Genomic DNA, 27,730 nt, shown 5'->3' on the forward strand with positions numbered 1-27,730 from the left:
AATAGAGTGATCTATGTTTGTCTGTTGCCATCTCCTGGTGAATGTTGGCTATAGCGTACTGGGGTTACTTTTTGGTCGGCCAACGATTTACGTGGTGTTGCGCACCTGACGTCAAGTGTGTGAGTCTGTTCTGAAGTCTACAGTAAAGAGACGTACTACATCACCTCGCCTGGTTATTGCCTCCAACTCAATATATTACAACAACATTGCTGTTTACGGCAGACAAACTGCTTTACGGTAGAATAAAACATGACTGCTGTTGTTGTGTGTTGTTACCGCGCTGGGAGGACGTTAATGAAACTGCCTAACAATAAACCCACATAAGAAACCAAGAACTCGCCCTCGATCATTCTACAGTTATAACGTGTTTGGGCAGGCACGCTGTTTATATTGTGGGAAAGCGGACGTGAATACAGGCTGTTGACACGTCACGCGGGTCCGCATGGAGCTGGAGGGGGCGTGGCTTCCAGCTCCGCCTGAATTTCGGGAGATTTTCGGGAGAAAATTTGTCCCGGGAGGTTTTCGGGAGAGGCGCTGAATTTCGGGAGCAAGTATGCCCCACCTTCAACCATCCTTGTCACGTCCGTTGTGTCCTTGAGCAAGACACTTCACCCTTGCTCCTGATGGGTCCTGGTTAGCTGCCTTGCATGGCAGCTCCCGCCATCAGTGTGTGAATGTGTGTGTGAATGGGTGAATGTGGAAATAGTGTCAAAGCGCTTTGAGTTCCTTTAAAAAAAGGTAGAAAAGCGCTATACAAGTACAAACGTATAACCATTTACACATATCTCTTATGTTTGACTGCCATCTACTCAGGCCCGGCCCTAACCAATCTGGTGCCCTAGGCAAGATTTTAGGTGGCGCCCCCCCACATCGGCAGTGAAGTGTATATACTCACAAGAAACCGAATAGCTTTGTCTTTGACCTTTTTTTTTTACTTACAACTATACCTAATATATAAAGGGGTGGAAAAGTGACTATTACCTGCAGCGCAAACATTAGCTAACCAGAAGGCAATAACAATGTAAACAAAAAACACCTGCTTAAAAGATCTAATACAAATGTCCCTGAGGAATGTAAGGTGGGAGTACTGTAATTACCTAACGTTACATTATTATTTTCCATAACAATTTAGCCCCCTCCACAATATTAACCCGACGTTAAAACAGATTATTGATTAGCAATTGCCGAATCATGTAACATTAGCTTAATGCTAAAAAGCCAGGTTACTATCACATTCTGTAACAGACAAATCATTTCATGTAGGCTAACGTTACCTACCTGCTACCTCTGTCTTTTCTCGTTTCTCCTCCTCTTCTTTTCTCTTTTTTCTTCCCTGGGCACCTGACAGTTTTGGTCGTTTTGAGATCTTTTGTTGATTTTTTGATGTGGTGACGTCCAAAAAGAGTCATGATACGGGAAGGGAGGGGGCGCACCGTGCGGGGGGGCGTAATGTTGTAACAAATAATATTTCTATTAAATAGGCTTTACTTTGCATTTTAATTAACGTGGGATTATTTTTTGTATTTAGAAATAATAGTACCAACTTTTTTTTTTTTTTTTTTTTTTTCCTCCAACATTTGTGGAACTGGCGTGGCGCCCCCTGATGGACGGCGCCCTTAGCATTTGCCTATACGGCCTATGCCACGGTCCGGCCCTGCATCTACTGGTCACACTTTTGTACCAAATAAAATAGCTTCGAGGTCGGTAAACAAAACCAGAATTATTCCGTACATTAGGCGCACCGGGTTATAAGGCAGACTGTCAGTTTTTGAGGGAAAAAAAAGGATTTAAAGTACGTCTTATAGTCTGGAAAATACGGTAGTTGAATACCCCTGCTGTACTGTAATTTGCAAGGCGATGACAGTTTATCTGCAGCATGCATCCAAACAGAGACAGCATCGTGCTTCTCTTTGACTTTACTTGAGTGTCGCCGAGGCGTTGAGCACCATCTCTTCACTGATTCGCCAGTTTGAGATGTCTCCCTTGATGAAGCCCGAGATGGCCACGAAGACCAGCACCACGATGTTGACCCCAGTGAAGACCTTGTTGATTGTGGTTGACTCTTTGACCCCGAAGGAGAGTACACCTGTATAAAAAAAAATAGTTAAAAAAATGATAAAAACCTGACTGAAACAACATGTTGTTTTTCTCAGTATTACCAGATAAGAGCATAATGAGAGAAGCCGCAAACACATCTGGGTAGGGGGCCAAGCCCGGAAGGCCCATGGCTGCATGTTCTTCGAAAAATTTGGACATGACACCCCCGAGGAGGTCATCAAAGGTCCCGCTCCATGCGAGCGCAACGCTGGACGTCCCTGCAGAAAGTGGAAAAAAACGCAATAAAGTGAGTCACCGTGTATATCTGCTGTCATAAAAAACAAAATGTTGATTTCCCTTCCTGCCATCCGCTACACTTTAGACTTTAGGTTTTATGGTCCTATTTACATGGCTGTCACATGTGACGTGTCCCCTTTGAAGAATCTGCTTCTATAGCAGGTGAAAAGTCACATGATGTTGATGGTTGATCATTTAAGTTCTGTGCTGTCTTCCAGCGAAATATGTAGCATAGGAAAGTACAAACCCCCGTTTCCATATGAGTTGGGAAATTGTGTTAGATGTAAATATAAACGGAATACAATGATTTGCAAATCATTTTCAACCCATATTCAGTTGAATATGCTACAAAGACAACATATTTGATGTTCAAATTGATAAACCTTTTTTTTTTTTTTTGCAAATAATCATTAACTTTAGAATTTGATGTCAGCAACACGTGACAAAGAAGTTGGGAAAGGGGGCAATAAATACTGATAAAGTTGAGGAATGCTCATCAAACACTTATTTGCAACATCCCACAGGTGTGCAGGGTAATTGGGAACAGGTGGGTGCCATGGTTGGGTATAAAAACAGCTTTCCAAAAAATGCTCAAGAAAGGATGGGGGCGAGGTACACACCTTTGTCCACAACTGCGTGAGCAAATAGTCAAACAGTTTAAGAACAACGTTTCTCAAAGTGCAATTGCCAGAAATTTTGGGATTTCAACATCTACGGTCCATAATATCATCAAAAGTTTCAGAGAATCTGGAGAAATCACTCCACGTAAGCGGCATGGCCGGAAACCAACATTGAATGACCGTGACCTTCGATCCCTCAGACGGCACTGTATCAAAAACCGACATCAATCTCTAAAGGATATCACCACATGGGCTCAGGAACACTTCAGAAAACCACTGTCACTAAATACAGTTCGTCACTACATCTGTAAGTGCAAGTTAAAGCTCTACTATGCAAAGCGAAAGCCATTTATCAACAACATCCAGAAACGCCGCCGGCTTCTCTGGGCCCGAGATCATCTAAGATGGACTCATGCAAAGTGGAAAAGTGTTATGTGGTCTGACGAGTCCACATTTCAAATTGTTTTTGGAAATATTCGACATCGTGTCATCCGGACCAAAGGGGAAGCGAACCATCCAGACTGTTATCGACGCAAAGTTGAAAAGCCAGCATCTGTGATGGTATGGGGGTGCATTAGTGCCCAAGGCATGGGTAACATACACATCTGTGAAGGCACCATTAATGCTGAAAGGTACATACAGGTTTTGGAACAACATATGCTGCCATCTAAGTGCCGTCTTTTTCATGGACGCCCCTGCTTATTTCAGCAAGACAATGCCAAGCCACATTCAGCACGTGTTACAACAGCGTGGCTTCGTAAACAAAGAGTGCGGGTACTTTCCTGGCCCGCCTGCAGTCCAGACCTGTCTCCCATCGAAAATGTGTGGCTCATTATGAAGCGTAAAATACGAGAGCGGAGACCCCGGACTGTTGAGCGACTGAAGATCTACATATTACAAGAATGGAAAGGATTCCATTTTCAAAGCTTCAACAATTAGTTTCCTCAGTTCCCAATTGTTTAGTGAGTGTTGTTTAAAAGAAAAGGTGATGTAACACAGTGGTGAACATGCCCTTTCCCAATTACTTTGGCATTGTCTTGCTGAATAAGCAGGGGCGTCCATGATAACGTTGCTTGGATGGCAACATATGTTGCTCCAAAACCTGTATGTACCTTTCAGCATTTATGGTGCCTTCACAGATGTGTAAATTACCCATGCCTTGGGGACTAATACACCCCCATACCATCACAGATGCTGGCTTTTCAACATTGTGCCTAAAACAATCCAGATGGTTCTTTTCCTCTTTGTTCCGGAGGACACGACGTCCAGTTTCCAAAAACAATTTGAAATGTGGACTCGTCAGACCACAGAACACTTTTCCACTTTGCATCAGTCCATCTTAGATGAGCTCGAGCCCAGCGAAGCTGGTGGCGTTTCTGGGTGTTGTTAATAAATGGCTTTGACTTTGCATAGTAGAGTTTGAACTTGCACTTAAAGATCTAGCGACGAACTGTAGTTACTGACAGTGGTTTTCTGAAGTGTTCCTGAGCCCATGTGGTGATATCCTTTACACACTGATGTCGCTTGTTGATGCAGTACCGCCTGAGGGATCGAAGGTCCGTAATATCATTGCTTACGTGCAGTGATTTCTCCAGATTCTCTGAACCTTTTGATGATATTACGGACCGTAAATGGTGAATGCCCTAAATTCCTTGGAATAGCTAGTTGAGAAATGTTGTTCTTAAACTGTTCGACAATTTGCTCAAGCATTTGTTCACAAAGTGGTGACCCTCGCCCCATCCTTGTTTCTGAATCACTGAGCATTTCATGGAAGCTACTTTTATACCCAACATGGTACTCACCTGTTCTCAATTAGCCTGTTCACCTGTGGGATGTTCCAAATAAGTGTTTGATGAGCATTCCTCAACTTTCTCAGTCTTTTTTGCCACTTTTGCCAGCTTTTTTGAAACATGTTGCAGGCATCAAATTCCAAATGAGCTAATAATTGCAAAAAATAACAAAGTTTACCAGTTTACGACTGAAGCTCTACATAAGACAAGAATGGAAAGGATTCCATTTTCAAAGCTTCAACAATTAGTTTCCTCAGTTCCCAATCGTTTATTGAGTGTTGTTTAAAAGAAAAAGTGATGTAACACAGTGGTGAACATGCCCTTTCCCAATTACTTTGGCACGTGTTGCAGCCATGAAATTCTAAGTTAATTGTTATTTGCAAAAAAAAAAACAAAGTTTATGAGTTTGAACATCAAATATCTTGTCTTTGTAGTGCATTCAATTGAATATGGGTTGAAAAGGATTTGCAAATCATTGTATTCCGTTTATATTTACATCTAACACAATTTCCCAACTCATATGGAAACGGGGTTTGTAGACAACATGACAGATTGCAGACAATTAAACTGCTAATTGGTGTAAAAAGATGCAGAGAACTTGCCTATGACATAGGAGAGAAGCAGATTCCACCCGGTGATAAAAGCCAGCAGCTCCCCAACCGTCACATAGCTGTAGAGGTACGCCGAGCCAGTTTTAGGAACTCTGGACCCAAACTCCGCGTAGCAAAGCCCGGCGAATATGGACGCCAGGGCGGCGATGAAGAACGAGAGGATGATGCTCGGCCCGGCCGTTTCTCTGGCCACTTCTCCAGAGAGGACGTAGACGCCGGCCCCCAGGGTGCTGCCCACGCCGAGGGCCACCAGGTCTAGGGTGGTCAGGCATCGTTTAAAAGTAGACTGCTCCCCTTCTGGCTCGATGGGCTTCCTCTGGGACAGGCTGGCCAAAAGCGACTTCAGGGTGGCGCACGCCATGGTTTTAGGCTCAGGGACGCAGAGATCAGGGACACGGGAGAAGATGACACAGGTGGGAGCGCGGCTGGATGTCACGCAAGGAGGTAGGGAGTGAGTGGAGGATGCAGAGAGGGGAGAGGGTAGGTGTAGGAAGGGCGGATCGTTCGACGTGTCAGTGAATAATTGTCAGGTCAGTTTTGCAGTATAGGACTTTAACAGAGGACATTCATATCGGAACTATGAAGTACTATACCGCCTCTCTTCATAGGACAATGTCTGACATAAGGCAGCAGAACCACGTTGGCCTATTATTGAAGACAGACAATGATCATAATGAAAGAAAATGACAAATTATAGTACAACAATATACGATGAACAATACAAGCAATCGCGATTAATCGCACTAAATTGCTCGAGTTACTTTCAAAAAGAGCCCAATATTTTGACACAGGTGCAATGTTATTGATGTATTTGGTATGATTTGTTGTTTGAAACATGCTGAACAAATGACTAGTGCTGTCAAAACTGACATGTTTTTCATCAGATTAGTCACACTTTAACATACTGACTAATCACGATTAATCGCAGTAAATTGGTTGCGTTACACTCAAAGTCTGATACAACACGGTCGTTGGGGTCCATAAATTGCAGATCTCGTTATTTCTGAGATCGCTTTATCTACAAATCCTTATCTTTTATGCGTGTAGCTCGGCTGCCTAAACCTGCTTGGTGGATAGTGCCTCCATGTGACGTGACGTGACTGGTGGATAGTGCCTCCATGTGACGTGACGTGAATGGTGGATAGTGCCTCCATGTGACGTGACTGGTGGATAGTGCCTCCATGTGACGTGACTGGTGGATAGTGCCTCCATGTGATGTGACTGGTGGATAGTGCCTCCATGTGACATGATGTGAATGGTGGATAGTGCCTCCATGTGACGTGACGTGAATGGTGGATAGTGCCTCCATGTGACGTGACTGGTAGATAGTGCCTCCATGTGACGTGAATGGCGGATAGTGCCTCCATGTGACGTGACTGGTGGATAGTGCCTCCATGTGACGTGACGTGAATGGCAAATAGTGCCTCCATGTGACATGATGTGAATGGTGGATAGTGCCTCCATGTGACGTGAATGGCGGATAGTGCCTCCATGTGACGTGACTGGTGGATAGTGCCTACATGTGACGTGACTGGTGGATAGTGCCTCCATGTGACGTGACGTGAATGATGGATAGTGCCTCCATGTGACGTGACTGGTGGATAGTGCATCCATGTGACGTGACGTGAATGGTGACTAGTGCCTCCATGTGACGTGACGTGAATCGTGGATAGTGCCTCCATGTGACGTGACTGGTGGATAGTGCCTCCATGTGACGTGACGTGACTGGTGGATAGTGCCTCCATGTGACGTGACGTGACTGGTGGATAGTGCCTCCATGTGACGTGACGTGACTGGTGGATAGTGCCTCCATGTGACGTGACTGGTGGATAGTGCCTCCATGTGACGTGACTGGTGGATAGTGCCTCCATGTGACGTGACGTGACGTGAATGGTGACTAGTGCCTCCATGTGACGTGACGTGACTGGTGGATAGTGCCTCCATGTGACGTGACTGGTGGATAGTGCCTCCATGTGACGTGAGGTGACTGGTGGATAGTGCCTCCTTGTGACGCGAGGTGACTGGTGGATAGTGCCTCCATGTGACGTGACGTGACTGGTGGATAGTGCTTTCATGTGACGTGACGTGACTGGTGGATAGTGCCTCCATGTGACGTGACGTGAATGGCAGAGTGCCTCCATGTGACGTGACGTGAATGGTGGATAGTGCCTCCATGTGAAGTGACGTGACTGATGGATAGTGCCTCCATGTGACGTGACTGGTAGATAGTGCCTCCATGTGACGTGACTGGTGGATAGTGCCTCCATGTGACGTGACTGGTGGATAGTGCCTCCATGTGACGTGACGTGAATGGCAGATAGTGCCTCCATGTGACATGACGTGAATGGTGGATAGTGCCTCCATGTGATGTGATGTGAATGGTGACTAGTGCCTCTATGTGACATGACTGGTGGATAGTGCCTCCATGTGGCGTGACATGAATGGTGGATAGTGTCTCCATATGACGTGACGTGAATGGTGGATAGTGCCTCCATGTGATGTGACTGGTGGATAGTGCCTCCATGTGACGTGACGTGACTGGTGGATAGTGCCTCCCTGTGACGTGACGTGAATGGTGGATAGTGCCTCCCGTGACGTGAATCGCGGATAGTGCCTCCATGTGACGTGACGTGAATCGCGGATAGTGCCTCCATGTGACGTGACGTGAATGGTGGATAGTGCCTCCATGTGAAGTGACTGGTGAATGGTGACTAGTGCCTCCATGTGACATGACGTGAATGGTGGATAGTGCCTCCATGTGAGGTGACATGAATGGTGGATAGTGCCTCCATGTGAAGTGACTGGTGGATAGTGCCTCCATGTGACGTGACTGGTGGATAGTGCCTCCATGTGACGTGACGTGACTGGTGGATAGTGCCTCCATGTGACGTGACGTGACTGGTGGATAGTGCCTCCATATGACGTGACTGGTGGATAGTGCCTCCATATGACGTGAGTGGTGGATAGTGCCTCCATGTGACGTGACGTGACTGGTGGATAGTGCCTCCATATGACGTGACTGGTGCATAGTGCCTCCATGTGACGTGACTTGACTGGTGGATAGTGCCTCCATATGACGTGACTGGTGGATAGTGCCTCCATGTGACGTGACGTGACTGGTGGATAGTGCCTCCATGTGACGTGACTTGACTGGTGGATAGCGCCTCCATTTGACGTGACTGGTGGATAGTGCCTCCATGTGACGTGACGTGAACGGTGGATAGTGCCTGCACGTCACAGAATGGTGCGGGCACTATCCACCAGTACAGGTTTGGACATCATTTGTTGGACAATATTTTATTAGTTTTTTTTTTAATTGCTTCTTTTTGGAGACTTTCATAAAGATGTACTTTGTAAGTTTGTGAATATGCAATAATTTGCTGAAAAACAACGCAATTGACTCTGCGATGTTAATGGGTGAAAATCCGGGGTCCACGGCACAATTACGTTGTATACAACGTTGCATCATATGGGACCGCACTATATCGAACTTTGAGTGTAATTTCAAAAAGAGGCCTATGTTTTTGGTATGATTTGTTGTTTCAAATATGCTTAACAAATTACTAGTGATGCCAAACAATTACATTTTTTATCAGAATTTTCACACTTTTACATTGTGACTAATCGCGATTAATCGCAGTAAATGACTTGCGTTTAAAACACAGCCCAATACTTGGACACAAATGCAATGTTCTTGTCATAATGTCATCCAGCTTTTCTTTTTTCTTATGTTTCACTTTGAATGCACGTCATTTATTCGCTCCAAACAGTTTTATCTAAAGGACCGTCAGGGTGTATTTTGAAGTGAAATTAACCAGCGAGCACATCTTTGACGTGATCACTGACCGTGTAAAATCCTGCTCCCCCTTTTATGTAACCATCCGCTTTAAAGTTAAAAGAAGCATGTGCTCTCAAAATAAATTGCGCCTTTAATCTGCGTTTGTACATGATTAATGCGGGAATTTTTTGTGATTGTTCGCATGCGCTAATTTAACTTTGGGGACAGCCCTACAATTTACATCACGTGGTTATATGTGTACAATTCTTATGTCTGTAAAGGAGTAGAAAGAAGCAGAGTTTCCAGCCAGCCAGCGTCCAACATCTGCCCCGTGGGGAAAAAGTTGGAAAAAAATGTTTTTTTTTTATATGGGACCGCACTATATCGAACGCAATATAATGTGCCTGTGGTAAATTAATTTTAATTTTAATTTTTGTATTATTATTATTTTTTTTAAATCAGTTCTTTCTAATCCATTTTCTACCGCTTGTTTCTCTCGGTGTCTCAGAGTCGCTCAGGCAAATCATATTGTCTAAAAATGCATTTTCCCATCGATCGCACTCAAATATATATATATATATATATACATATATATATATATATATATATATATATATATATATATATATATATATGTATATATATATACCGTATTTTTCGGACTATAAGTCACAGTTTTTTTCATAGTTTGGCCGGGGGTGCAACTTATACTCAGGAGCGCCTTTGTGTGAAATTATTAACACATTACCGTAAAATATCAAATAATATTATTTATCTCATTCACGTAAGAGACTAGACGTATAAGATTTCATGGGATTTAGCGATTAGGAGTGACAGATTGTTTGGTAAACGTATAGCATGTTCTATATGTTATAGTTATTTGAATGACTCTTACCATAATATGTTACGTTAACATACCAGGCACGCAGTGACGTGCGGTGAGGTTGATGGCTGGTGAGGCACTGACTTCATCACAGTCAGATTTACAAACATATGAACCCTAAAGAGTATCTTATTCACCATTTGATTGGCAGCAGTTAACGGGTTATGTTTAAAAGCTCATACCAGCATTCTTCCCTGCTTGGCACTCAGCATCAAGGGTTGGAATTGGGGGTTAAATCACCAAAAATGATTCCCGGGTGCGGCGCCGCTGCTGCCCACTGCTCCCCTCACCTCCCAGGGGGTGAACAAGGGGATGGGTCAAATACAGAGGACAAATTTCATTACACCTAGTGTGTGTGTGACAATCATTGGTACTTTAACTTAACTTTAACTTTACACATACAAACTGTAGCACACAAAAAAGCACATTTAATTAAAAAAGCGTTATTATGGTCTTACCTTTACTTATAAATTAAGTCCGTGCGCCGCAACTAAAGCCCTCACTTAAACTTTCCACGTGCAAGATTGAATGTATTTAAAAAAGTGTAACCGAGGATTTATAAATGTCGCCTATACTGTATGAAACTACAAAATAACAAACACGGAGGCTCCAGTTTACACGAGGACCACTTTATTTACCTTCTTTCAAAAACTACCGCTCCACCCCATGTCATCACTTCCGCTCTTAGCGCCTTCAAAATAAGAGCTCAAGGCATATACCGTATAACAGCGCATAACAGGAACTTAACATCACAAAGAGGAAAGCCAATAAAAATAGGTTACAAAAGTTATTTAATAAGAAGCCAAAAAGTGCAAAAACAATAATGTTCGTGTTGGAGGAGTTGTGAATTAGGTACACCTGCAGTCTGCAGGTGTACCTAATGTTGTGGCCCTGCAGTCATTCACAACTCCTCCAACACGAACATTATTGTTTTTGCACTTTTTGGCTTCTTATGAAATAACTTTTTTAAATAGAATCAATCTTGCACGTGGAAAGTCTAAGTGTGGGCTTTAGTTGATATAACAATTCTACGGGGGGGGTGCAGGAGGCGGGGCTACTGGAGCCTCAGCCAGTGCGTCTTTTGCAGCCGTTGTATGATCGCTCAGCACAAGAAATACGTTACACACATACAGTTGTTGACAAAATACACTGTACATTATATACCTCAGCTAACTAAACTATGGAAATGTATAATATAATTCATATAGCAATACGGTCTCACTGCACAGCAGGCCAGCAGTTAGCCGAGTCCGCAATCCATGTTGAGGCACTGAGTGACGTGCCTCAACTGGCTGCTGTTCACCGCACCGTCTCTTCTCAATATTTGAACGGCAAATGTGAAAATTCAGCGATTTTGAATAAAAATAATCTAATACTGGTGAAGTTAAATGGAAAATAACTTTATAGTATAATCACTGGATACATATAACAATTTAATTTTTTTTTTTTCTTTTTACATTTTTTTCTTTCCATGATGGCAGGTGAGGCCCCGCCTCACCTGCCTCTAGTGACTGCACGTCACTGCAGGCACGTTCTCAGTTGGTTATTTATGCGTCATATAACGTACACTTATTCAGCCTGTTGTTCACTATTCTTTATTTATTTTAAATTGCCTTTCAAATGTCTATTCTTGGTGTTGGGTTTTATCAAATAAATTTCCCCCAAAAATGCGACTTATACTCCAATGCGACTTATATGTTTTTTTTCCTTCTTTATTATGCATTTTCAGCCGGTGCGACTTATACTCCGGAGCGACTTATACTCCGAAAAATACGGTACAGCCCGGCCCACGGCCAAATTCTTTTAACCCAATGCGGCCCCCAAGTCAAAAAGTTTGGGGACCCCTGGTCCACACCATCACTCTTACATGTCGCCACATTCAATATTTTATTTGCTTACATTGTGTAAGAAATTCTACATATCACAGGGTAGTCGTAATAATAAGTCAACAATTACCGTATTTTTCGGACTATAAGTCGCAGTTTTTTCCAGTGCGACTTATATATGTTTTTTTCCTTTTTTATTATGCATTTTCGGCAGGTGCGACTTATACTCCGGTGCGACTTATACTCTGAAAAATACGGTACTGCTCCCGTGCAATATCCAACATGCCAAATCTTGTTGTTTCTAAGAAGTTTTCATGAAACCATGATGCGATATTAATAAACTAACTACAATACTTATTTATCTGTAACGAAATGTGCAATTCAGGACATATTTTTGTTGTGTTTTTTGTTTTGTCTTCATTGTTCAGTTCAGTTCAGTTCATCCATCCATCTTCTTCCGCTTATCCGAGGTCGGGTCGCGGGGGCAGCAGCCTAAGCAGGGAAGCCCAGACTTCCCTCTCCCCAGCCACTTCGTCCAGCTCCTCCCGGGGGATCCCGAGGCGTTCCCAGGCCAGCCGGGAGACATAGTCTTCCCAACGTGTCCTGGGTCTTCCTCGTGGCCTCCTACCGGTCGGACGTGCCCTAAACACCTCCCTAGGGAGGCGCTCGGGTGGCATCCTGACCAGATGCCCGAACCACCTCATCTGGCTCCTCTCGATGTGGAGGAGCAACGGCTTTACTTTGAGCTCCCCCCGGATGACAGAGCTTCTCACCCTATCTCTAAGGGAGAGCCCCGCCACCCGGCGGAGGAAACTCATTTCGGCCGCTTGTACCCGTGATCTTGTCCTTTCGGTCATAACCCAAAGCTCATGACCATAGGTGAGGATGGGAACGTAGATCGACCGGTAAATTGAGAGCTTTGCCTTCCGGCTCAGCTCCTTCTTCACCACAACGGATCGATACAGCGTCCGCATTACTGAAGACGCCGCACCGATCCGCCTGTCGATCTCACGATCCACTCTTCCCTCACTCGTGAACAAGACTCCGAGGTACTTGAACTCCTCCACTTGGGGCAAGATCTCCTCCCCAACCCGGAGATGGCACTCCACCCTTTTCCGGGCGAGAACCATGGACTCGGACTTGGAGGTGCTGATTCTCATCAGTTCAGTTCAGTTTCAGTTTATTTCGAACATGCATACGATACAATGTAATGCTTTACACATTTCCAGTTGTTTCATTACAGCACGTCCGAAAAGGAGTAGGAAGAAGCAGAGCTTATTTATTTACAATTTTATCCAATTTCTTTTTTTTTCCATTTAGGTTCTATTGATGTAAAAATTGGTATTTTTCACAAATATAAAAAAAAAAACGTTCTTCCCTTTGAATTAGTTTTAGTACAAAACATGCATCATTCAAATTTGGTTATAAAATGATAAACATTGTCTCAAAAGTGTGAAAAAAGTTTTGTTCTTTCTTGAAGTCAATAGTGTCGATCAGCTTTTTTCCTCAAAGCGCTGGCACTTGCAACTTTCTTTGGCCCCCTGGTGGGTTATTTTGCAACAATTAAAAAAAAACGCGACTGATTTACCGACGCGTGGGATTCTTTGTTTGGGCACTGGATTCTGCAGAATAATGCGTCGGAAAACAATGTTTGGCATCATAATATTGGAAATGTTTGGTAAAAATCCGAATGCGGAGAAAAAATGCGTTGATATGTTTTTGTTTTTTGCAATGAATAGGACCTCACACAACTTCGTTGTACTTGCTACAATGACATTTAAAATTTAAAAATTGTAATTAAAATGTTTACAATAAAATTATTTATTTATTTATTTATTTTATTATTATCTTAATCTTTGTGTTTATTTTGTGTTTGGGGGAAAAAGTTACTCAAGCAGTTTGTTTTGCATTAAAATCCTGATTCATCATTACAACTGACTCACCCTCTCACAATTAATACATTCCATCATTCCCTGTAATCACATTACATTATGCAATATAATGTGCCTGTTTAAAATTGCATTGCCAAACAACTTCCTTCTACTTTTACAAGGTCCCGGTATTCAACAATAAAAATGAATAAATACTCACCTCACCAGTGCAGGATCATGTCAGACGATATCTCCAGGTAGTCGGGATTGTGACAGTGACGGCTATCAACTAACAACCACAAACAAATAAGGATTGCATTTTACTGATTACACACTGAGAGATAACAGAGATAACATGTTGTTGTGGATGTGCAGTGTCATTGTAAAAGGCTTTGATTATTGAGCGCATTTTTTTTTTTTTTTTTTTTTTTAACACTGAATCATTGAAGGTGGGGCTCTGGCAAACGTAGCAGCCCTGAGAGGGAACGAATGACCCGCGGGAGGACAAAGCAGCATTCATGGCTGATGCATTGCTGCACATTTTCTTCACATGAGAAGTAGCTTTCACTTCCTCATCCACTAACGGGGGGGGGGGATTTCAGCCCACCTAATCCCTCCTGGCATCCACCTCGGCAGGGCAAACGCGAGGCCAGTGGAAAGCAGCCTGTGTGGACCAATCAAGGCTACCTTTGACCAGACTTAACACTTGGCCTTGCCATGTGCTGAGATATGGTTTTCACGGGAGAGATAAGGCGCATTAACAACAAGTGCACAGGTGACGTGCAGCTCATTATTATCATTTTACAAGATTAAGGTTGGAATTATCTTGATCAAGATCATTAAAAACAAACAGATGACACCTTGATGACATTCTCTAAATAGACCTTTTATTTTACTGTACCTTGTCTTCTGTCCCACCCGAGGAGTGGCTCGGTTGCGGTCAAAACAGCCAAACGAAGCAGCAGCAACAGTGCTGAACTTGGAAGAATGATTGAATGTTGTTGGGGTTTTTTTTTTGGTTTTTTTACCGCAATACACACAAGAGCGGCCAGTGAGACCCTCCCACTCTACGGAATTACTCACAAAGTAGGCTTTCTTGCGCCTTTGTTCGGATCATAATGTCCTTATTATTGCAAAGAGACACAATTGTAGACAAAATATCCCTGGGAGAATCTCAAAAATGCTTTTCTGGCAAATTTGTATCCAATGGTATAATAGAGTATCTAAAATATACTTCAGTGGAACACACCGCTATCAGATACTAAACACAATACTTTTCACTGGCCCACAGTAAGGTGTGTATGTGTGTGTGTGTGTGTGTGTGCGTGTGTTTGTCAACGCAGCTCATTTTGATTATTCGATTCCGATAATCAGATAATGCGAAATATAGCTATGTTTAACTAAATAAGTATTATCAGGTTCTCAATACCGTATTTTTCGGACTTTTAGTCGCAGTTTTTTTTCATAGTTTGGCCGGTGGTGCGACTTATACTCAGGAGCATACTTGCCAACCCTCCCGAATTTTCCGGGAGACTCCCGAAATTCAGCGCCTCTCCCGAAAACCTCCCGGGACAAATATTCTCCCGAAAATCTCCCGATTTTCAGCTGGAGCTGGAGGCCACGCCCCCTCCAGCTTTATGCGGACCTGAGTGAGGACAGCCTTTTTTTTATGACGTGAGGAACACCGGGTGACAAGAACTAAATCATCCAGACTAGAAATAAATTGTATTATTATGTTTATCTTACCTAAAAATAAATATATTTATTAATTTAAAAAAAAAAAACTAAATACATTGTTACTATATTTTGCTAAAAACATCAAAATTAATTGTATTTTTATTTGTATTTTTTCTGACTCCTTATTACATCCAGCCATAGAATTATACATTAAAATAAACATATTGGAAATAATTAATAATTAAATGATCATAATAATTCATTTAAAATGACCATATTTAATTATTAAAATAATTGCTTGTTTCTCAACAACTTTAGCATTTTATTCATCACATTTTGAAGCTCTCAGAAGCCAAGTTGTTATATTCCTTAAGATTTATTTATGCAAGTTTGAAGTATCAATTATCTAAACACAGTTTTGTTTGCATATTTTCAGGATGTAGATATATATATATATATATATATATATATATATATATATATATATATATATATATATATATATATATACATATGTATATATATGTATATATATATATGTCAATATACTCTTCCCCTCTTAACCACGCCCGCGCCCTCAACCACGCCCCCGTCCCACCCCCGACCACGCCCCACGCCCCCCACCCCCCCACCTCCCGAAATCGGAGGTCTCAAAGTTGGCAAGTATGCTCAGGAGCGACTTATGTGTGAAATTATTAACACATTACCGTAAAACATACTTTCCAACCCTCCCGGATTTTCCGGGAGACTCCCGAAATTCAGCGCCTCTCCCGAAAACCTACCGGGACAAATTTTCTCCCGAAAATCTCCCGAAATTCATGCGGACCTGAGTGACGTGTCGACAGCCTGTTTTCACGTCCGCTTTCCCACAATATAAACAGCGTGCCTGCCCAATCACGTTATAACTGTAGAATGATGGAGGGCGAGTTTTTGGTTTCTTATGTGGGGTTATTGTTAGGCAGTTTCATTAACGTCCTCCCAGCGCGGCAACAACGCACAACAACAGCAGTCACGTTTTCGTCTAACGTAAAGCAGTTTGTCTGCCGTAAACATAAATGTTGTGACACTCTTAAACAGGACAATACTGCCATCTACTGTACATGCATATGTGACAACAACATCTAGGGCTTTTAGAGAGTGCAGTGCACAACTGCGCACACAAGGAGACGAAGCAGAATGCATCATCAGAGAGGGTGTTCAGCATGGTTAGAAAAATAGTGACAGAGAATAGAACAAGGATGGACAATTCAACCCTTAACTCAACAATGACTAGATGAGTGTTATGTGTGTGTATATGTGTAAATAAATGAACACTGAAATTCAAGTATTTCTCTTAATTATATAAATATATATATACTGGTAAAAGCCAGTAAATTAGAATATTTTGAAAAACTTGATTTATTTCAGTAATTGCATTCAAAAGGTGTAACTTGAACATTATATTTATTCATTGCACACAGACTGATGCATTCAAATGTTTATTTCATTTAATTTTGATGATTCGAAGTGGCAACAAATGAAAATCCAAAATTCCGTGTGTCACAAAATTAGAATATTACTTAAGGCTAATACAAAAAAGGGATTTTTAGAAATGTTGGCCAACTGAAAAGTATGAAAATGAAAAATATGAGCATGTACAATACTCAATACTTGGTTGGAGCTCCTTTTGCCTCAATTACTGCGTTAATGCGGCGTGGCATGGAGTTGATGAGTTTCTGGCACTGCTCAGGTGTTATGAGAGCCCAGGTTGCTCTGATAGTGGCCTTCAACTCTTCTGCGTTTTTGGGTCTGGCATTCTGCATCTTCCTTTTCACAATACCCCACAGATTTTCTATGGGGCTAAGGTCAGGGGAGTTGGCGGGCCAATTTAGAACAGAAATACCATGGTCCGTAAACCAGGCACGGGTAGATTTTGCGCTGTGTGCAGGCGCCAAATCCTGTTGGAACTTGAAATCTCCATCTCCATAGAGCAGGTCAGCAGCAGGAAGCATGAAGTGCTCTAAAACTTGCTGGTAGACGGCTGCGTTGACCCTGGATCTCACCCTGGACCCTGGATCTCACTGATGGTGGAAACTTTACACTAGACTTCAGGCAACGTGGATCCTGTGCCTCTCCTGTCTTCCTCCAGACCCTGGGACCTCGATTTCCAAAGGAAATGCAAAATTTGCATGGTTGGGTGATGGTTTGGGGTGCCATGTCATCTGCTGGTGTCCGTCCACTCTGTTTCCTGAGATCCAGGGTCAACGCAGCCGTCTACCAGCAAGTTTTAGAGCACTTCATGCTTCCTGCTGCTGACCTGCTCTATGGAGATGGAGATTTCAAGTTCCAACAGGACTTGGCGCCTGCACACAGCGCAAAATCTACCCGTGCCTGGTTTACGGACCATGGTATTTCTGTTCTAAATTGGCCCGCCAACTCCCCTGACCTTAGCCCCATAGAAAATCTGTGGGGTATTGTGAAAAGGAAGATGCAGAATGCCAGACCCAAAAACGCAGAAGAGTTGAAGGCCACTATCAGAGCAACCTGGGCTCTCATAACACCTGAGCAGTGCCAGAAACTCATCGACTCCATGCCACGCCGCATTAACGCAGTAATTGAGGCAAAAGGAGCTCCAACCAAGTATTGAGTATTGTACATGCTCATATTTTTCATTTTCATACTTTTCAGTTGGCCAACATTTCTAAAAATCCCTTTTTTGTATTAGCCTTAAGTAATATTCTAATTTTGTGACACACGGAATTTTGGATTTTCATTTGTTGCCACTTCAAATCATCAAAATTAAATTAAATAAACATTTTAATGCATCAGTCTGTGTGCAATGAATAAATATAATGTACAAGTTACACCTTTTGAATGCAATTACTGAAATAAATCAAGTTTTTCAAAATATTCTAATTTACTGGCTTTTACCTGTATATATACCGGTATATATATAATAAAATAAATATATATACAGTATATATATATAGCTAGAATTCACCGAAAGTCAAGTATTTCCTATATATATATATAGGAAATACTTGACTTGGTGAATTCAAGCTGTAAATATACTCCTCCCCTCTTAACCACGCCCCTAACCACGCCCCCGACCCTCGACCACGCCCCCCCCCCCCCCCCCCCCCCCTGAAATCGGAGGTCTCAAGGTTGGCAAGTATGCCGTAAAATATCAAATAATATTATTTATCTCATTCACGTAAGAGACTAGACGTTTAAGATTTCATGGGATTTAGCGATTAGGAGTGACAGATTGTTTGGTAAACGTATAGCATGTTCTATATGTTATAGTTATTTGAATGACTCTTACCATAATATGTTACGTTAACATACCAGGCACGTTCTCAGTTGGTTATTTATGCCTCATATAACGTACACTTATTCAGCCTGTTGTTTATTTTAAATTGCCTTTCAAATGTCTATTCTTGGTGTTGGGTTTTATCAAATATATTTCCCCCAAAAATGCGACTTATACTCCAGTGCGACTTATATATGTTTTTTTTCTTCTTTGTTATGCATTTTCGGCCGGTGCGACTTATACTCCGGAGCGCCTTATAGTCCGAAGAATACGGTATTTAAAGTTGAGGGGAGGGGGGTCATGAAAAAATGTCTGTCCCTTATGGGGAGCGTGAAAAAAACCATTGGAACCACTTAATGCCAAAACGTGTAATCCACTGTTTTTCCACATTAGGTTTTGTTTTTAAAAAAAGAAAAACATTATTTTGGGTTTTTTCTTCTTCCAAAAAAAGGGGAAATTCAATATAAAGTGAATTTATATAATATGATTAGAAATAAGTCAAGTTTTATTTTACTTCAGTGTGAAGTAAAGATTAGCTGATACACATGGGATTATTATCAGTGGATAATACAAATCATTATGACACATCGTTATTATCATTATCACCTTTCAGCATTAATGGCACCTTCACAGATGTGTAAGTTACCCATGCCTTGGGCACTAATACACCCCCATACCATCACAGATGCTGGCTTTTCAACTTTTCGCCGAGAACAATCCGGATGGTTCTTTTCCTCTTTGTTCCGGAGGACACAACAGTTTCCAAAAACAATTTGAAATGTGGACTCGTCAGACCACAGAACACTTTTCCACTTTGCATCAGTCTATCTTAGAGGAGCTCGGGCCCAGCGAAGCCGACGGCGTTTCTGGGTGTTGTTGATAAATGGCTTTCGCTTTGCATAGTAGAGTTTTAACTTCCACTTACAGATGTAGTGACGAACTGTCATTACTGACAGTGATTTTCTGAAGTGTTCCTGAGTTTCAAGTATTACTTCTTAATTTGTTTGTTATCTCAGCTCATTTTATTATTTTATTCCTATAATCGGATAATGCAAAATATAGCTATAATTAAATAAATAAATATTATCAGGTTCTCAATATTTAAAGTTGGGGGCAGGGGGTCGTGAAAAAATGTCTGTCCCTTATGGGTAGCGTGAAAAAAAAAAAAAAAAGTGAACCACTGTAGTAACTTAATGCCAAAACATGTAATCCACTGTTTTTCCACATTAGTTGTTTTTTTTGTTTGTTTTTTTAAATCATTCTATTTTTGCTTAGTTTTTTTCCCCAAAAATGGGAAATTTAATATTAAGTGGCTAGAATAATATTTTAAATATTTATATAATCTGTCATTATTTACTGAAATACAATTAAAAATAAGTCAAGTTTTCTTTTACTTTGGTGTAAAGTAAAGATTAGCTGATACACATAGGATTATTATCAGTGGATAATACAAATCATAATGACACACTATATTATGTTATTATTGTCATTAGTGCATCTACTCAGGGTTAAGTCTCCCTCCTGCTGTCTTACAGTAACACATAGTGATGCCCCTGTTTCTAACTTTAATCAGGGGTCTTTGAACACCTCACAGTTATGTCCAATGAGACGTAAAAGTGAAACTTGTACAAAACCCAAAACCAGTGAAGTTGGGACGTTTTGTAATTCGTAAATAAAAACAGAATACAATGACATGCAAATCCTTTTCAACTTATATTCAATTGAATAGGCTGCAAAGACAAGATATTTAATATTTGAACGGAGAAACTTCTTTTTTTTTTTGCAAATAACCATACTGGCAGCAACACATTGCAAAAAAATTGGCACAGGGAAATTTCTACCACTGTGTTACATGACCTTTCCTTTTAACAACACTCAGTAAATGTCTAGAAACAGAGGAGACCAAATTTTGAAGCTTTTCAGGTGGAATTATTTCCCAATCTTTCTTGATGTACAGCTTAAGTTGTTCAACAGTCCGGTCTCCGTTGTGGTATTTTAGGCTTCGTATTGCGCCACACATTTTCAATGGGAGACAGGTCTGGACTACAGGCAGGCCAGTCTAGTACTCGCACTCTTTTACTATGAAGCCACGTTGTTGTAACACGTTGCTTGGCATTGTCTTGCTGAATAAGCAGGGGCGTCCATGATAACGTTGCTTGGATGGCAACATATGTTGCTCCAAAACCTGTATGTACCTTTCAGCATTTATGGTCCCTTCACAGATGTGTAAGTTACCCATGCCTTGGGCACTAATACACCCCCATACCATCACAGATGCTGGCTTTTCAACATTGCGCCTATAACAATCCGGATGGTTCTTTTCCTCTTTGGTCCGGAGGACACGACGTCCACAGTTTCCAAAAACAATTTGAAATGTGGACTCGTCAGACCACCGAACACTTTTCCACTTTGCATCAGTCTATCTTAGATGAGCTCAAGCCCAGTGAAGCTGGTGGCGTTTCTGGGTGTTGTTAATAAATGGCTTTGACTTTGCATAGTAGAGTTTGAACTTGCACTTAAAGATGTAGCGACAAACTGTAGTTACTGACAGTGGTTTTCTGAAGTGTTCCTGAGCCCATGTGGTGATATCCTTTACACACTGATGTCGCTTGTTGATGCAGTACCGCCTGAGGGATCGAAGGTCCGTAATATCATTGCTTACGTGCAGTGATTTCTCCAGATTCTCTGAACCTTTTGATGATATTACGGACCGTAGATGGTGAATGCCCTAAATTCCTTGGAATAGCTTGTTGAGAAATGTTGTTCTTAAACTGTTCGACAATTTGCTCAAGCATTTGTTCACAAAGGGGTGACCCTCGCCCAATCCTTGTTTCTGAATCACTGAGCATTTCATGGAAGCTACTTTTATACCCAATCATGGCACCCACCTGTTCTCAATTAGCCTGTTCACCTGTGGGATGTTCCAAATAAGTGTTTGATACCTGAAATTTGTCAAGTTTTTTCCACTTGTGCCAGCTTTTTTGAAACATGTTGCATGCATCAAATTCCAAATTAGCTAATATTTTCAAAAAATAACAAAGTTTTCCAGTTCGAACGTTAAGTAGCTTGTCTTTGCAGTCTATTCAATTGAATATAGGTTGAAAATAATTTGAAAATCATTGTATTCTGTTTTTACTTACGATTTACACAATGTGCCAACTTCACTGGTTTTGGGGTTTGTACATAACTTTCTTCTATGCTCCCACAAATAGATTGATTATATTTTTACCTTTCTTTTACCGCCTCATTCTTATCCCAAAATGTTGGCGTTGTGTTTGAAAGCTTAATTGTGAGCTTTGATGATGTCATGACTGTCTGTGTGACTCTGATGTGCTCATAGGTAATATTGCCTATCCAAGTGGAAGAAACCATTGTGCATTTTCGATAGGGGGTAAGGGTAGTCTTAGACATTCTTTATTTGAGTCAAGCAACCTTATTATTGAACTTTTCCGAGTAGGCCTGTATTTATTTTAACATTTATGGCGTCATTTTATAACTAATTTCGAAAGTTTATCATCTAACACAGTGGTCCCCAACCACCGGTCGATTGGTACCGGGCCGCACAAGAAATAAAACAATTTTTTAAAATTAAAATAAATACTTTTTTTTTTAACATTTTTGTTAAATCAACATAAAAAACACAAGATACACTTACAATTAGTGCACCAACCCAAAAAACCTCCCTCCCCATATACACTCATTCACACTCATTCGCACAAAAGGGTTTTCTCTTTCTGTTACTAATATTTCTGGTTCCTACATTATATATCAATATAGATCAATACAGTCTGCAGGGATACAGTCCGTAAGCACGCATGATTGTATTTTTTATGCCAAAAAAAAAAAAAAAAAAAAGTAATCCCAAAGACTATAAAACTGGGACCCATTACCTCCCTGCTTGGCACTCAGCATCAAGGGTTGGAATTGGGGGTTAAATCACCAAAAATGATTCCCGAGCGCGGCCACCGCTGCTGCTCACTGCTCCCCTCACATCCCGGGAGTGAACAAGGGGATGGGTCAAATGCAGAGGACCAATTTCACCACACCTAGTGTGTGACACTCATTGGTACTTTAACTTGAACTAACTTTAACTAACTTGATTAAATATAAACAGTAGATCATTTTAATATTATGGTAATTGTAACTGAGAGAGACATAATGAAATGTTTAGTTTTTATCCAGAAATTAAATATCAAATCAACTTTATAAATTAATATTTATTTGCGTTTAAGAACATATATCTAATTATAGTCGTAAAATATTTTGTCAAGTTTTGTAATATAAAAAAAATACATATACATCCACATTATGTATTTGTATTTCCAAATGTTTCACACAAGAACGCTACAAGTGAGCACTGTTTAGGACAATAATAAATCATATCACTGATGCTACCTGACTATGTTTTATATCTTTTTTTCAACCAAAGAAAAACGATTTTCGGATTAGGGGCTGTTATTTGACTGAATTAAACATTCAACATGGGGTGTTTCATTGAAATAAGGTTGAGAGTCACTGTTGTAGTTGATTGTCTTGCCATTTTTATTCATGAAAGGAAAGATCCTGTTCAATGTAATGCAGACTCGGAACACAAGAGTTCAGTATAAACACTTGAGTGTAACACAATTTGAACGCCACCCTCATTTATTGGATGGCTTCACATGGTGTTTCGGAAGGTTAAAGGTCATCCGTACATACATTTAATGTGCAACCATCACAAATCCTTTTATTGCATTCCATTGAGAATAATTATTATATTTTTTGTACACATGTAAAAGAATACTATTCAAAGGAAAAAGCAAAGTATTGATGCAGTTTGCCGATTTATGTGTTTGAAATAGGCACACGACATGTATATTTGTTACATTTGTATTAGTTATTAGATTATACAGACAGTATTAGTATAGTGTAGTAGTTGTACACATGTTCATTGTACTGTAAGAAAAAAACTAAAATAATATACACATTCATAATTTCTCAATCCTTGGTAGATGCTTGTGAAACAGTTTTACATTTTTCTCTGTTAAACACTTGGCTGTAACAATCGGTTGCAATATTACAATACAATTTCATTTCAACATCTTTCCCGTGGACATGTTTTTAAAGAGGGATAGCCTATATATTGTTTTTACACTTCTGTCCAATGTATGATCAATAATACCAAAAGTGTCCTAATGTAGGATAATTATGCATATATATATATATATATATATATATATATATATATATATATATATATATATATATATATATATATATATATATATATATATATATATATATATATATATATATCATGGAAAGAAAAAAATGTAAAAAGAAAAACAATTAATTAAATTGTTATATGTATCCAGTGATTATACTATAAAGTTATTTTCCATTTAACTTCACCAGTTTTAGATTATTTTTATTCAAAATCGCTGAATTTTCACATTTGCCGTTCAAATACTGAGAAGAGACGGTGCGGTGATCAGCAGCCAGTTGAGGCACGTCACTGAGTTGTGCCTCAACATGGATTGCAGACTCGGCTAACTGCTGGCCTGCTGTGCAGTGAGACTGTATTGCTATATGAACTATATTATACATTTCCATAGTTTAGTTAGCTGAGGTATATAATGTACAGTGTATTTTGTCAACAACTGTATGTGTGTAACGTATTTCTTGTGCTGAGCATTCATAAAACTGCTGCGAAGACGCACTGTGTGAGGCTCGCAGTAATCCCGCCTCCTGGTGCCGGTTAATGCACCTCCGTTGCAGAATGCACCCCCCGACGGGAGCGCCACACCAACCAAAGCCCACACACAAACCCTCCACGTGCAAGACCGAATCCACCCAAAAAAAAGTCACTTAACAAGAAGCCAAAAAGTGCAAAAACAACAATGCTCGCGCCGGAGGAGCCGTGAACGACTGCTGGGACACAACATTAGGTACACCTGCAGACTGCAGCACGGATTTCATATTTCATTCATTCACAACTCCTCCAACACGAACACCACTGTTCCCGCACTTATAAGTAAAGGTAAGATCATAATAACGTTTTTTTTATTAAATGTGCTTTTTTGTGTGCTACAGTTTGTATGTGTAAAGTTAAAGTTAAGTTAAAGTACCAATGATTGTCACACACACACTAGGTGTGGTGAAATTTGTCATCTGCATTTGACCCATCCCCTTGCTCACCCCTGGGATGTGAGGGGAGTAGTGGGCAGCAGCGGCGCCGCGCCCGGGAATCATTTTTGGTTATTTAACCCCCAATTCCAACCGTTGATGCTGAGTGCCAAGCAGGGAAGAATGCTGGTATGAGCTTTTAAACATAACTCGTTAACTGCTGCCAATCAAATGGTGAATAAGATACTAGCCATCATTTTTTACCTTGAAAAAAAAATTTTACCTTGAAAAAAATTTTTTACCTTGAAAATCATTTGTTTACCTTGAAAATCATTTTTAACCTTGAAAAAAAAAAATTACCTTGAAAAATTTTTTTTACCTTGAAAATCATTTGTTTACCTTGAAAATCATTTTCAACCTTGAAAAAAAAATTTAACTTGAAAAAATTTTTTTACCTTGAAATTCATTTTTTACCTTGAAAATCATTTTTAACCTTGAAAATCATTTTTTACCTTGAAAATCATTTTTAACCTTGAAAATCATTTTTTACTTTGAAAATCATTTTTAACCTTGAAAATCATTTTTAACCTTGAAAAAAAAATTTTACCTTGAAAATTTTTTTTTACCTTGAAAATCATTTTTTACCTTGAAAAAAAAATGTTACCTTGAAAATCATTTGTTTACCTTGAAAATCATTTTCAACCTTGAAAAAAAAATGTTACTTTGAAACATTTTTTTTTACCTTGAAAATCATTTTTGCGATGAGGTGGCGACTTGTCCAGGGTGTACCCCGCCTTCCGCCCGATTGTAGCTGAGATAGGCTCCAGCGCACCCCGCGACCCCAAAGGGAATAAGCGGTAGTAAATGGATGGATGGATGGAACTTGAAATGCATTTTTAACCTTGAAAATCATTTTTTACCTTGAAAATCATTTTTAACCTTGAAAAAAAAATGTTACCTTGAAAAAAAAATTTTACCTCGAAAATCATTTGTTTACCTTGAAAATCATTTTTTACCTTGAAAATCATTTTTTACCTTGAAAATAATTTTTAACCTTGAAAATAATTTTTTACCTTGAAAATCATTTTTAACCTTGAAAATTTTTTTTTAAAGTTAAAGTTAAAGTACCAATGATTGTCACACACACACTAGGTGTGGCGAGATTATTCTCTGCATTTGACCCATCACCCTTGATCACCCCCTGGGAGGGGAGGGGAGCAGTGGGCAGCAGCGGTGGCCGCGCCCGGGAATCATTTTGGTGATTTAACCCCCAATTCCAACCCTTGATGCTGAGTGCCAAGCAGGGAGGTAATGGGTCCCATTTTTATAGTCTTTGGTGTGACTCGGCCGGGGTTTGAACTCACAACCTACCGATCTCAGGGCGGACACTCTAACCACTAGGCCACTGAGTAGGTACCTTGAAAAAAAAATGTTTACCTTGAAAATCATTTGTTTACCTTTTAAAATTTTTTAAAAAATGTTTTCATTTTTTAATTTTTTTTTAATTTTTGTAAAAAATTGTAATTTTTTTAAATTTTTAAATTTTTTTTTAATTTTTTAAACTTTTTTTTAACTTTTTTAAACTTTTTTTTAAACTTTTTCTAACTTTTTAAAACTTTTTTTAAACTTTTTTTAAAACTTTTTTTAAACTTTTTTTAAAACTTTTTTTAAACTTTTTTTTTTAACTTTTTTTAAACATTTTTAAAAACTTTTTACTCCAACCCTAACCCTAATCTTAACCCTAACCCTTACCCTAACCCTAACCCTAACCCTAACCGTAACCCTAACCCTAATCTTAACCCTAACCCTAACCTTAACCCTAACCTTAACCCTAACCCTAACCCTAACCCTAACCCTAACCTTAACCCTAACCTTAACCCTAACCCTAACCCTAACCCTAACCCTAACTCTAACCCTAACCCTAAAAAAAATGTTAATTTTTAAAATTGTTTAAAAAAATTTACATTTTTAAAAATTGTTTTAAAATGTTTTGAAAAATGTAAAAAAAAAATTGAAAAAATTAAAAACATTTTTAAAAAATTGAAAAAAATTGAAAATCATTTTTTACCTTGAAAATAATTTTTTTTTACCTTGAAAATAATTTTTTACCTTGAAAATCATTTTTAACCTTGAAAGAAAATTTTTACCTTGAAAATTTTTTTTACCTTGAAAATCATTTTTTACCTTGAAAATCATTTTTTACCTTGAAAATCATTTTTAACCTTGAAAAAAATTTTTTACCTCGAGGGATTTTTTTTTACCTTGAAAATCATTTTTTACCCTGAAAAAAAAATGTTACCTTGAAAATCATTTGTTTACCTTGAAAATCATTTTTAAGCTTGAAAATCATTTTTAACCTTGAAAAAAAAATGTACCTTGAAAAAAATGTTTTACCTTGAAAATCATGTTTTAACTTAAAACATTTTGTTTTAATTTTTAAAAATTTTTGTTTTAATTTTAATTTTTTTTTAAACTTAAAAAAATAATAATAAAATTTTTGTAAATTTTTGTAAATTTTTGTAAATTTTTGTAAATTTTTGTAAATTTTTGTAAATTTTTGTAAATTTTTGTAAATTTTTGTAAATTTTTTTAATATTTTTAAATGTTTTTAATTTTAAAAAAAATGTTTTAATTTTTTTAATTTCTTTTAAAAATTAAAAAAAAAAAATATTTTTTATTTTTTAACTTTTTTTAACTTTTTTTTAACTTTTTTAAAAGTTAAAAATTCTTAAAATTTTTTTTTTTTTTTTTTTAATTAAAAAAAAATTAAAACATTTAAAAAAATTAAAAAAAATTAAAAAATGTTTAAAAAAAATTAATTTTTTTAAAAAAGGTTAAAAAAAAAACAAAAAAAAAATTTTAAAACATTTTTAAAAAATTAAAAAAAAATTAAAATCATTTTTTACCTTGAAAATCATTTTTTTTACCTTGAAAATCATTTTT

The 27,730-nt window shown here is 39.2% G+C and overlaps 1 protein-coding gene across 3 annotated transcripts in view; it reads right to left on the reverse strand.

The window, feature by feature from the left end:
• LOC133575151 (cationic amino acid transporter 2-like) overlaps positions 1-21,950 on the reverse strand; it is a 34,809-nt gene extending 12,859 nt beyond the window's left edge. Inside the window, exons 1-5 of one of the 3 annotated variants that reach the window (XM_061927690.2) lie at positions 21,912-21,950; positions 13,934-14,002; positions 5,347-5,780; positions 2,160-2,315; positions 1,921-2,086 (exon numbers count right to left, since the gene is read on the reverse strand). In XM_061927690.2, the coding sequence (XP_061783674.2) occupies positions 1,921-2,086; positions 2,160-2,315; positions 5,347-5,716 (692 nt within the window). In that variant the 5' untranslated portion in view covers positions 5,717-5,780; positions 13,934-14,002; positions 21,912-21,950. Of the gene's footprint in view, positions 1-1,920; positions 2,087-2,159; positions 2,316-5,346; positions 6,001-13,933; positions 14,003-14,614; positions 15,343-21,911 lie in introns of those variants that run through there. The other 2 variants (XM_061927688.2, XM_061927691.2) reach the window with 2 other exon arrangements.
• Between the last annotated feature and the right edge of the window lie 5,780 nt (positions 21,951-27,730).

Source organism: Nerophis lumbriciformis, linkage group LG35 (assembly GCF_033978685.3).
Source record: "Nerophis lumbriciformis linkage group LG35, RoL_Nlum_v2.1, whole genome shotgun sequence".
Taxonomy (NCBI): Eukaryota; Metazoa; Chordata; class Actinopteri; order Syngnathiformes; family Syngnathidae; genus Nerophis; species Nerophis lumbriciformis.